Consider the following 13528-nt stretch of genomic DNA (forward strand, 5'->3'; position numbering starts at 1 on the left):
ACTGAAACTGTACTGCACACAATGCAGAAAAGACCATTATCAGCTTAAACTGTTACTTCTGAAAATTACACAGAAAAGTATTGGTCAGAAAACAGTCCTTGCTCAGTCCTGGAAACAACTGTAAGGTGCAAGGTAGCAGCCAGCTCACTGAAAAGGAGATGCTGAAAATATTTACAGAATAATACACAAACAAACAGACGATAACAAAAGAATAAATAAGAATTAACAGACAGCATACAAAGTCAATCTAACACTGAATACAAATCAAATGTGGCAAAAAGCCTGATGAATAGGAAAGAAACTCTGTAGGACACTCTGATGTCGCCACAATTTTTCACGGTTCTTCGAAGGATATACTCTGGAGCAAACAGGGAGGTTACTCTGCTACACTTACAAACCTGCATTCCTCCAGCACAAGGGAAGAGCTTCAAAGAAGTCTCTGAAAGCACTGATGAAGCTGCACTAAGGTCGAAGTTTAGATGCAAAACAAGAGAAAACAAAAGCAAGAGAACAACAGAAGATATGCAGGCAGCACCATTGGACAGCATTAACAACAGAAACACAATTTTGCAGTACCACAAGCTGAGACACTACTGCCAAAAACAGACAGAGGGGAACCATGACAAATTCTGCAACTGATAATACAAAATACAGGAATAAATTTCCATCTTTCCAGCTTAAGCCACTCTCGGACAAGTGCTATGACAGTTCTGGCCATCACACTGCAGCAGAAACAGAAAAGAAGTAGATCTGAAGACAAATTTGTGAGGGAGAAATGAAAAACTGAGCACGAGGACTGTGCACATTACAGAAAAGGGAAGATGCAGCTTTTGTCCCCTGGTTAAAGAGACAGAAGAAAAAAAAATGGGCAAAGAGGAATAATTCAGCTTAATATTGTAACAGATCAAAGTTGAGAGATTTTTCTTCTCAGGAGAACAGGCTCTGCACAGCAGCGCTGCCAAGATGAGCTAGGCACTTCCAGCACTGGAGCTTTTGGGCCAGCTCAAGCAAATGTCTGATTAGTGATACAGCAGCACTCAACACAGAAAAGAAGGCTAAAGAGCTACATGAGTACTCTTTAGGGCTTGCACACCTCTCATAAAGAGTTGGCGATACCTCCTAGGCTTAACAATTAATAAAAAAGTTATTTTTTTATATAATACTTCTTACAGTAAGTATTATTATCCTATACGTCCAACGATGCAGAGAAAAACACCTGCTGCAACAAAACAGTGATACATAAATGATTGAATGTGTAACTGTAAAATGGGCTTGGTTATTAATTATAGCTGTGTAATACACGGCAAAAATTTGGTTTGTCTGATTAAAGATGGTTGCTCCGTTAAGCAAATGGTTCTGTTTCTAACAGCGCGTGTGTGAGAAGCAACAAATCTTGTTTGGAGAACTATTCTAAAATAACAGTTGATTATTTCACTGCAGTATAAAATGCCATTTGATTTGTTTCATTGTTCAGGTTAGATCTCTCATCTGGATTATAGCACACTGCAGAAGTCTTTCAGCAGGCAGAAGACAGGTCAAGAATAGTATTTATGAACTATTAGTGCATTTAACAACACATTTTGTAACAATGCAAGCAAAGCTATTTATATTTAAAACTGGAAAAAAATATAGCACTGAAACTCTAAGGATGTAATTTATATAATAGCTGAGTTAACAATTACAAATTTGAATGCTTCTATGGCTTTTCTATCCTAAATAATTCTGGAAGTATCCTATTATTCTTTAACTGCCCCTCTTACACAAAAAATAATTTCACTATTCAGTTGTTCAGAAAAACTTCTTTTTAACAGATGAAAAAGAGAAAATGAAAACTCAGGCTCTTATTAATACCGTGGAGACTTTATATTAGAAACATAACAACATGATATATTGAAATATGGATTTCTACTTAGTACCTGCCTATCAGTCAGGCTCTGGTATGTTTACACAAAACATCCCAAGTATACAAGCCATTTTGTTGACCTGATGTGATTAATTTCTTTTTTAAAGTGGTCAGCATGGTTTCCTTCCTAAACAACCTACACTGGACTGACTTTATTACATATAATGAAGAGAGCAATTTTTTCACTATTGAAATGTATACTGTACCATGTTAGTGAAAAAGGTGGTACTGCCCGTGACATTTAATGAGAGACAAGAAGATGACAGTCCCTGAAGGACAGCTAGTTTTGTTTTGTTTTTCCGTAGCCAGATTTTAATTTAAAGTGAAATTATTTACTAACATTGTTATTATGACACCACTAAAGTCATTAAAGCCCTGACACAGCAAAGTTTTCCAACTTTGCTCTTGACGTGACAAAGCATGTTTTAAAGAGATTGGTCTGAACCAAGAATGGAAGAGCTGAATAGCTCACAAAGCTTCAAGTGCTGCAAAATATACGGAAGACCACACAGCACATTGTGCAGTCAAGTTTCATAACAGACTCACACCTATAGTCTTTTTCTGTTTTGATTACTTAGAACAACATTTATGCCATTTTAATACAGGAAAGAAATGTGGCAGAACTTAATCCCTGTATTTTAATGTACTGGCTAAAGCTTATGGACAATGGCATACAAATTTAAAGCAATAGGTTTCATTTAAACAGTAATACCCAAGTTAGGTTATTTGAAATTAACTATCAAGCCCAACCTGTGAATAAAATGAGTAACAAATGTATCAAAGTGAAGAACAAGGCTTTGCATCACCTACAAATTGATCAGACAAACCACCTTCAGGTGTATTTTAAAATCTCAGCAATCTATGTCAAATCCAAAGCTTCATACTGACACGATTTTTTTTTTCTTTAAGTATTATTTTAATGTTACAATTAAGATTCCCAAACAGCTGATACCTCAACAAAAACAAACAAACAAACAAACAAACAAGCCCAACACACAACCCAGAGTGGTGAATGTCAAACAACTCTGGGATATTTTGGAAGACCTGACTCTTCCAAAAACTTCCAACATCTCAGTTTCTGGTTACTCATGTGCAGGAAGTTAGGGGCATGCAGAAAAAATTAGAACCATCCCACAGGTGATGGTAAGATGTAATAACTTTATTTGTTAGTGTCTCCTACTATGACTGATATTTTTTACAGGGTTTTTTTGTTTACTTATTTTGGAAGTAGAATAAAATAGTCTGCTAGTCAGTCACAGAAGATGCACAGTATCTTAACGTACAATTTGATCTATGGACAGATAAAATCTGACCTGGAAAGAAAGTCAGTGCATACCTAACATAGGAAAGGAGAGTTCACCTGCTACCTTCAGGCTCTGTGCATATGCAAGTAGATCATGTCTTTAATATTGCAGGCCATGTACTCTCTGTCTTATAAGTAGAGTTAAAAGCACAGAATACAGAATCCAGATTATAGATCTCCATTGTAAAATTCAGGCTTTACTACATTGGAAAAGTTTTCGAGTAAAAAGCATTCTACTTTCACACTTAACTTTTCATTGTCAGAAAGTTCCCATGGCTATGCACACCAAAACTACTCAGAGCAGACACATTTTTGATTATCAGATAAAACTATTTATTGGGCATAGAGGTGTCATGAAAAAGTTTTGACATCATTACAATGTTTTAAACTCTCCATTCTAATTTCTTCTTAAAATGTGTTCTTTAGTCATCTGCTTTTGGAAAACTCCACTTTCACTTACAGTATGTTCTCCACGTTGGCACACACTGGAGTTTTATTTCCATTCAGTCATACTCGATTATTAGAAGCAGGGTAACAACACTGTCACCACTCTACTCAGGTTCCCACCGAGCACAACAAATTACTGCATCACATTAGCGTATGTACTAGTCCCAGGAACAGAATTCTCTTTTTTCATAGGTAGTTAGAAAACTCTCTTCCCACCCCTAAATTTTTCTACATAGAGGTGTTCACTGGAGAGCTAATAGCTGTAATTATTATAACAACTGCCATTTCTGTGTGTGATTTCAAACAACAGAATGTTCTGGAACTATCTGCAGCAGCATACTGCATGCTGATAAGAAAATACCAGAAAAACAAGGTACGGGGTGCCAACCACGTGCATGCAGCTGCTGATTTCAGCTAGGTTTTTTGTCACTTGGTCTGCAGTACAACCAAGGGATAGCACGCGAAGTCCTGCCTCAGGAGGGCAGGAATAGAAACTGTAAATTCCAAATCAAGCCAGCAGTCTTTAAGGTAGGGGGGCTTAAAAAGTTAACCATATAATTTAAAAGAAGACCTCATCATAAAACTAATGCTCTCCAAGGTTTTGAACTTGATTATTTTTCTTACAATATCAAACCAAGCAATACACATAATGGCCAGCCAGTGGTCACAAGATCTATTGAGGAATACTGTTCACTAGACACTCAGGGCTCAGAACAGAAGTATTATTAACAAAGCACTATGAACTGATACATGCATTGTTGTATCTGACAAAGGTGTTAGATATCAAAATTATGGGAAAATAAGATAGAAGAAACAAAAATCAATGCAAGGAATTTTAGTAAATTTTTGTTTTTAAAATATCAACTCACAATAATACTCCATAACTAGGAAGGAAGGAAGGGAGGGAGCTCAATATTAATTCATAATTACAACTTTAAAAAGCCAGATTAATACATTTCTTAATTTCAGGATAGGTTCTTAACTCAGGAACAGCCAAACTTGCTTTAGAATGGTCCCATGAATGTTCTAGAGCGAATGAGCACATTAACCTCCAGATGAAAAATATAAGATATCCTTCTCTGTGAAGTCCTGTCATGTCTCATAGAGGTTCTACTCTAAGGATTACAACTTTCAGCACTTCAAGACATAAAGGCAGGATGATAGATTACTTCTTGTAGTGCCATTATGGCTTCTGAGCTCCTGAGGAGCAAGTTCACAAGGCCACAAACCTCCCTGCCTTCCTGTTGGGTTCTTCTTTTTGCAGAAGAAAATCTCAACAAAGTCCCACATGTTTCTGAGACCATGTTCTAGCTCAGGAAAACAAGAGCAAAAATGAAGACAGTGACACACAGAGGGCTAACTCACTCATAAAGGAAGTTCCTTTGCTTTCTGGAGACAGAGGTTTCACTGTGACTCTTCTCCACACCCATTTCCCATCCTCCAAGATCCACCAACTTTAACACAACGCAGCTTTGCCTAGATTTGAAACTGGGAGTGTCCATGTAAGGATTAAAATTATAGCAGCAGTGTTGTGAGACAACACTGGCTGATCCGTGACAACACTGGGACTCATCCATGGAACAAGCCATTCTGGAAGTCCAAGATCAGGAACAGATTTTTCTGCTAGTTCTGCATGCCTGGCATACTTAACCACTCCCTTAAAAACAGAAAAATAAAACACCATATTATATTACAGGCTGTCAGTAAGAACTACTTAATTTAAAAAAAAAAAAAAAAAAAAACAACCAACAGGTTTTATACTGAAGCGACTACTTTTAAAAAGTTTCTTGTCACTCATTCACCTCTAGCTGGCCATTACAAATAGTATCTAGTTTGACTGTCAAAATCATAGTCTTGGAGATGAATCAAACAGTCAACACAGGTCTCTGCAACGTTTGAGAACCATGTGTTATTTAATGTACTGTCTTCATTTTCTCCAAAGATAAAAGTGAGGAGGGACGACTCTGATAACCCTACTTCTCCTAAAAAGTTGCATACTGTTTTCAGATGAAACAGAGAATACCAATGGTTATGGATCAGCAGTTTCATTTTACAGTAGCTAAAATCTGACATATAATAAGCAAATCCTACTTAATTTCTACCACTATAGAAACAGCAATAATGCACAATTTAATAAAAGGCATTTTTTTTCTCCATATGGTTGTATGTATCTGAAAGTTTAGCATCATTTATGTATGAAGTACAACAAACGCTTGTCAAAATAGTACTGACACCTAAACAGACTTAAACCAAGAAGTAGTTCTTGCAGGTCACTCCACCCTGAATACCCAATGCTCTGTATGTGCCATGGGTATATTAAACCCTGCAATTATAAGAGTTTTTGATGCAAGGACAGCATAGGCTGAAAAAAATGGGGGGGTGGGGGGAGTAAGGGGGAAGGAGGAAGAAGAAAAGAAAACATCAGTACAGTAACACAGAACAACTCAAACACTACTGAAACAGTCAGCTCTTCCTCATGTCTCCCACATTCAAGATTCTGCTATGTCATGTAAACAACTTCTTGTGTAACACACGTAACATGCATTCCTACCGAACTGGAAACTGAAAAGATCATTGACAACAGGTTAAAATAATTTTAAAGGCAATTCACTACACACAGCTCTTAAAAGCTGCAGATGAGAAACCCCAAAGGCCAGCAGCTAGTTTTAGTTCAGCCCACAAAAATCCCAGAAAAGAAAGGCAAAAAACAAGAAGTACAAAATGTGACTGAGTGCAAAGCAGAGGTAATATGAAAGAAAACCCAGCAAGAACAGCTAGCTTACACGTTACAGGCAGGCCTCCTGCTCCCAGCAGTAACACCCTGGCGAGGCTGGTACTCTCACCAGGTTGTGGTTTCAGTTTTCACAGCACCAGCTCCCGCGCCGTCCCGCGACTCCTGGCACCACCCACCTCTGCCAGCACCAAGTCCATCTGCATGCGGGGAGGGGAGCCCAGGCACGCCACGGCGGGCTGCACCACGTCGCTGCGGGAGTAGAACCAGCGCACTCCACACTGCGATGCGACGGGACGTGCGTCTGCCTACCTTCGGCTGCAGATGAAAGCCCCAAAGGCGGTGGAACCCATTCCCCCACCAGGCAGCACAGCCCGGGCCACCTATCTGCCTACCTTGCCTTACGCTTAACTTCCCAAAAGGAGTTTACAACTGCTGAGCTTGCTGTGCTGGTGCTGAGGAAAGGAACCCACTCACTTGCCCTAAGCAGAATTAACGTTTGTGTATCTTCTTCTCCAGGACAAACAAGCTCAGCTCCCTTAACCTTTCTTCACACGAGAGCTGCTCCAACCCTCTGAGTATCTTCATGGTCTCCTCTGGACCCTTCCATAGTTCCAGTATCAGGAGAAATGAAATGGCTGGGCCCATTAAGCCACAGGAACTTGTCTGATTAAGACTATTTTAATCACAGCAAATCCGAATAACTTATATTAATTTAGAAGTTAAAAGTTTCAGGTATTTTGAAACATCAAATATGACTCGCACTTTGTTGCTTTTTTTTTTCTTCAGAATCAAATTCTGAACACGTGTAATCGGAGTATTTCTGTTTGTTTACTTGCTTGTGTGTTTTTAAAGAAAAAGCTCCAACAAGACTAACGAATACTTCAATCATTATTCAGAATAATCTCTCTGCCATTTACCTCAAGGAAACAATAAATAAAAAGTCATCCCAAGAAGGAAAGTAGAAACAGAGTACCCAAGGATCACACAGAGTGCTAAAGAAAGCACTCTTCTGAGTGAAGTACAGAATCCTTTTTCTTAAATGATCACAGTACATTGACTTATATCCTCGCAGAACATTACAATTTATACCTCTTGAGAGCAGTTTGTTTCTTACAACCCTACTTTTCAAATAGCTTCCAGTAACCAAAGCCTCCTCCTATAGCATTACATGAAGTCAGGACTTCCACACATTTTCCATATTACTACAGTTTACATTTTTAGTATTGTGTTCCATTTTTAGCATGTCTCTGCTACCAAGAAAACCAGCACTGACCTCCACACTGACACAGTTCTGATCCTTCTAAAATACAGGGTAACCCAATAGCGGTAATTCTAAGAACAGCTCGCAGGAAACACCCCACAACTTTGTTACAAAGCACCTACAAAGGATGTGTGCACCCATATGCTCTAAGGAAAACATGCAACAAAAGTTTTCATTTAAATGTTTCTGGCAGTAAACCCCAAATGGCAAACAAAACTACTGCTCACTTTACTGCAACACAGGAATAGATGTACACATTTCTGTGGACACACCAAATCAGTACTGCAACTTCCTCTATTTAGAAATGGCTTCCTTCACAACAATGTGCTGGTATAAAATTCACAAAAATCAGAATTTAGCGACAAGTACAGTACATAGCACCAAATAAATAATTAAATAAATACAATAAAAATCCTGAGAGCAGGAATCAATTTTCATCATTAATCTTCATATTCAGACTTGAGAGAATTTCCATTCTAATGCCCAATAATGTTTAGTGATTATTCTTTTTCTTATCTTCCTGTCTTGCACATGGCAAAAGATTGAATCCCTTTTAGAACAGTGTTAATTTGGGTGATAGTCGGAAATAAGTAATCTTGAATTTTTTTATGTCTTTATTATCAAGAAGCTTCCTCTGAAAACATTCAGTATCACTCAAGTCTGAAATAAAAGTAATTCTTGCTGAATTTCCAGTGTTGTTGAATTCACCCAGCACTGCTTCAATAAACTGTCCATGGAAGTAACATGGAAAATAATGCTAACTTCATTAAACTACAGAGCCTAACAACAAAATAAAAACCAGTAATAGTAATTCAGAGGGTTCACTAAGATTAACACCAAAAATCTTTTACATAAAAAAGCCATTAAAACCCATTTGATATCATCACATAACATCAGAAAGATCCAAGAAAACTAGCCAGATCCAGCTGTAATCAAATATTAGTGTCTTCTATTAACAAGTATGATTGAACACTGCACGATGAATTGGTATTCCTTCTGGCTAAGGAAATGGTTAAAAAAAAAAAAAAAAACCAACAATGTAAAAGACCATAAAAGAAAATACACCAATGCTGGCATATCACCTCCAGTTCAGGAGGGAGGTTAGTTCAGTTTTAATTCTTCATTTCTGCCTGTTAATAATACTAACATGACCTCCTGGTTTGTGCATCCTGGCAGCTAAAAAATAGAGGAAAAGGCTGCTCAACAACTGATCATAACTCTTCCTGAGCTTCTTTCTTCCTCCATTTACCTGATATGGTTCTGTAAAAGGCATATGCTTGCTGAAGATACTCTTGTACAACATAGCAACCAAACAAAACTTTACACCAAAAACAAGAGAAAGGCTTATGATAGTTTGTTCTAGAAAAAAATAGCGGTAGTAAGAAATCAGAACATTTATTTCAGTTAAATGTTTTTAAATAATTCATCTAGACTTGAGTCTTACAGAAAATGGACATGTTAAATTTGCTGATTCATCTTCCTGAACGCTCTTCACGCAGAGATCACAAAAACTATGCAGATACAAAAGAAAGGAGAGTGAAGAGGCAGCATTTCTACCTTCTACCACAGGAAGGCACAGACAACCCAGTACAAAGCCTCTCTAAGAAGACACTGAGCAGGCAGATGCAGCTGAGTAATAGCAGCAGCAGTGATGGGAGCTTAGGAGTGGAACAATAAAGAGCACAGGCAGAGGAATGACAGCTCAGACAGTGCAGTGACAACAAAGCCAGACTAAGTGATTCTTAGGAGCGTTCACATTACAGGGTAGAGTCACAGAAAAATTAAACTACCCGCATATTAGCCAGGCATTAAACAATGAGAAGTTGGTGTCACACGCAAGCTCCTGTGTCTTTAAACTCAGAAACACAGACAACCCTAGCTGAACACAAACCAGAAGTTACTCCTGCTTACTGACTGAATCAGGCCATAACACAGAGACCAAAAAAACACTCCAGCTATTCAGTTTACAGAAAGCAATTCCATCAGAAGACCACACTAAATTAAAAGACTGAACAGCTGCAGCAGCTCTCACTCACTCTAATCCCCTCTTCCCCACCAAATTCATCTTGGATAAAGTACATTAATGAAAAGGATTAATGACCAACAAAAGGATTAAGGAATTCCAGGAGATTTCATACTCTGAACACAGTTAAGCTACAACAAGGGGAAAAAAGAAAGGAAGAAACAAGAGGTATCAAAACCTGCTGGAACACTTTTGACTGCATTAAAAGCTTTGATGTCATTTTTGCAGCAAAAGAGATAAGAGAAAAGGCTGCCTTTGTTCTAAAGGAATACTTCCTTTTCTGTAAAATTCATATATATATTAAAATTAATCTTTTAAAAAGAAATACAGAAAAGAATACAGCTTGTCAAATACTTTAAAAAGAAGTAAAAGTTGCACAATCTACATGAACAGAATAATCAGTCAATTTTGCTCTAATTTAAATAACACTGTAGAATTGCAGGAAAGTGTAAAAATTAAAATATACAGTTAAAAGAAAGTTTGGTCCAACTGAAGAAAGGTAATGACAACCTAGCAGGAAGTAAAATGGTTAAACTTAAAATGGCCTTTCACAGAATCACAGAATCACTAAGGTTGGAAAAGACCTATAAGATCATCCAGTCCAACCATCCACCTATCACCAATGGTTCTCGCTAAACCATATCCCTCAACACAAAATCCAAACGGTCCTTGAACACCTCCAGGGAAGGGGATTCCACCACCTCCCTGGGCAGCCCATTCCAGTGCCTGACCACCCTTTCAGAGAAGTAGTATTTCCTAATATCCAGCCTGAATCTTCCCTGGCACAGCTTGAAACCATTCCCTCTATAGTCCTATCACCAGTTATACGGGAGAAGAGGCCGACCCCCAGCTCGCTACAACCTCCCTTCAGGTAGTTATAGAGAGCAATAAGGTCTCCCATGAGCCTCCTCTTCTCCAGACTGAACAATCCCAGCTCCCTCAGCCGCTCCTCATAGGATTTGTGCTCCAGACCCCTCACCAGCTTTGTTGCCCTTCTTTGAACCTGCTCCAGGGCCTCAATGTCTTTCTTGCAGTGAGGGGCCCAGAACTGGACACAGTACTCAAGGTGCGGCCTCACCAGAGCTGAGTACAGGGGAACAATTACTTCCCTACTCCTGCTGGTCACACTACTTCACTACTTCTGATACAAGCTTTGATTAAGAGTTAATTATGAAAGCAGGAGGTAAATACTTTCACAGGACATCACCCTCACAGATAAATATTTTGTAATGTCACAGAAACTGAAGATGCATGAAGTACTAAGGAAAATATATAGACTGGGTTGCTAGAGACCAGTATGATGATGCCTGGAAATTCTATTTTGTCACATTATTTTTAAGACATTATTTTCCAGTTCTTATTCTCAGTAGGATCACAGGCATTGTATGTTACACGCTTAATGTGAAAGATACGCTTACAATAGAAATAAAAAGGAATAACAGAACAACAGAATGGCTTGGGTTGGGAGGGACCTCAAGGATCATGTAGTTCCAACTAGGGCAGGGCTATGGACAGGGCTGTCCCCCACCAGCTCAGCTGCCCAGGGCCCCATTCAACCTGGCCTTAAGCTCCTCCAGGGATGGGGCACCACAACTTCTCTGGGTAACTGTGCCAAGGCCCAACTGCCCTGCCTGAGGAAAAAATTTCCTTACTTCTAATCTACATCACCCCTCTTTTAGCTTAAGACCATCCTTTCATGTCCCATCACTATGTCCCCTGAGGAAGAGTCCCTGCCCAGCTCTCCTGTAGCCTCCTCCTGAAGCCTTCTCCTATCTAGGCTGCACAACACAGGGACAGTCCCTGTCATGGGATCTACATATAACCTAACTTGAGAAAGGCACTGCTAAACAAAGAGGGACAGAAAAGCAACAAAAATGATTGTGAAAGACAAAAATACTAAAGAAAAGGGATTACAAGGTTTATATCTTTGCATTATTCTTTAATGTATGAAATAATTGTTTAGATAATACTGCAGTGTCTTTTGGGAGTATTATTTTACAACAGCATTAGCTAAGGAAGTGGAAAATGTCCTCAAAATGCAAAAATACGTGCTGCTGATATTTCAAATGATGGCTTTTCTGCAGTTACAGAACATGCACTTAGCAGCTGACTACACCAACTACAGCCATCAGTTCACATGTGACCACAATTAAAAGTGTTTTTTCATCTTCCTAGTTCAGTATTTTGAAAGACCAGAGGATGATTAAAAGCCATCATCACTGTTTCTCTTCATGGAGTACCAATTGTACTCCAATATGTGAGTCATCTTTATAATGTCTTTTAAACTAACTTCTTGAACAACTGAACTGTTCCAAGGAACATAAAAGCAAAGGTAAGAATCAGTATTTTGTGCTCATTTGATTCTACCGAATAAACAGAATTTAAACACGCAAGCAGTATCTAAAAATGAAGAAAAGGACCATAACCACATAAGTCAAATGAAGCTGTCTTCTACTGACTTGCATTCCCCTCTTATTTCAATTTCTTAGCATTTCTAGCAAGTTATGAACATCCCTTAGTGATACTAAATGCCAGCATAATTTGTTTTCTATACCACACTAGGTAATAGAATAACATACTTTCTTCACTTTTCAAAGAGACCATGTCCTTAACTATGCATTACCTTAGCAGCAGACGGTGCTCCACTTGTCTGCGTTTCGGAAGGCTGACTGACATTAGCACTTGCTGACTTCTGCAAAATAAATGAAAGAATCATAATAAACAGAAATGTTCATGAAGAAGTAAAATTGCATATTAACACAGTAATTAAAATGTATTATTAAATATTAAAACAGTATTTAAAAAATTCTGTTCTAAAAAATCCCCATATTTTTAAAAGGTAAGTAATCCACAAACATGTTTTCCTATGTAACTTTAATTTGCACTGCTTTATTTCAGATGCATTGAAGCACTTTGCCCCACACTGAAGTTCTCCAGCACTGTTTCACAGAACAAATAAAAGGGCCTGGGGTATTTCCCATATGAGAAAAAGCTGAGAATCCTGTGACCAAAAGGGGATCTGATAAATGACTACAAATATCTAAAGAGAGGTGGGAGGCAAATGGTTGAGGCCAGGCTCTTCTCAGTGGTGTGTAAAGATAAAGAGTAATGGCCTAAAACACTTGAGCACATGGAATTCCGTATAAACACGTGGAAGAAATTCTTCATGGTAAGGGTGAGAGAGCACTGGAATAGGTTGCCCAGAGAGGTTATGGAGTCTCCTACAGAGATATTCTGTGCACCTACCTGTGTAACCTATTATAGTGAACCTACTTTAGCAGGAGGGTTGAATTAGATGATCTCCTGAGGTCCCTCAGCTTCTGCAATTCTGTGATTCTGACAGATCTATGCTATTTCCTGTGGCAGAGTGACTTATTTTAATAAATGGCCAAACCAACAGTAGCCATATCATAGAATGTTTGGGTTGGTAGGGACCTCAAGGATCATCAAGCTCTAACCCCCCTGCCTCAGGCAGGGTTGCCAACCTCCACATCTAATACTAGACCAGTCTGCTAAGGGCCCCATCCAACTTGGCCTTGAATACCTCTGGGAATGGGGCATCCACAGTCTCTCTGTGCAGAATATATGCAACACGAGCGATTTACGGTAAGACTTTAAAGTACTAATTGTGAAAAGTGAGATGGGTAGGTTATTGCTCTACAGAAATAACTTTTACAAAATGGGAAGTAACAATATATCTCAGGCAGGGAAGTACAGAGACAGAACTAAGAGCAAAATGATGGCTTTCCTAGTTAATAAGTAAACTTGCAATTGAAACAAAACAGGACATCCTCTCTGAACTTGCATTCAGCAACTGCTGAAATGACATCTATTGAAGACTAGAAAAACCAGCCATT

At 38.6% G+C, this 13528-nt stretch overlaps 1 protein-coding gene across 11 annotated transcripts in view; it reads right to left on the reverse strand.

Moving 5' to 3' along the window:
- The window catches only part of CAST (calpastatin), a 63499-nt gene that overhangs the window by 33147 nt on the left and 16824 nt on the right, over positions 1–13528 (reverse strand). For 7 of the 11 annotated variants that reach the window (XM_090132488.1, XM_031605299.2, XM_090132490.1 and 4 more), the window contains one exon: positions 12295–12363. The exons of 2 other annotated variants lie outside the window; for them this stretch is intronic. In XM_090132488.1, the coding sequence (XP_089988614.1) occupies positions 12295–12363 (69 nt within the window). Of the gene's footprint in view, positions 1–6436; positions 6901–12294; positions 12364–13528 lie in introns of those variants that run through there. 2 more of the 11 variants (XM_090132495.1, XM_090132494.1) reach the window with 2 other exon arrangements.

The sequence above is a fragment of the Phasianus colchicus genome, chromosome Z, assembly GCF_987193195.1.
Source record: "Phasianus colchicus chromosome Z, bPhaCol1.hap1.1, whole genome shotgun sequence".
NCBI classification, from domain to species: domain Eukaryota; kingdom Metazoa; phylum Chordata; class Aves; order Galliformes; family Phasianidae; genus Phasianus; species Phasianus colchicus.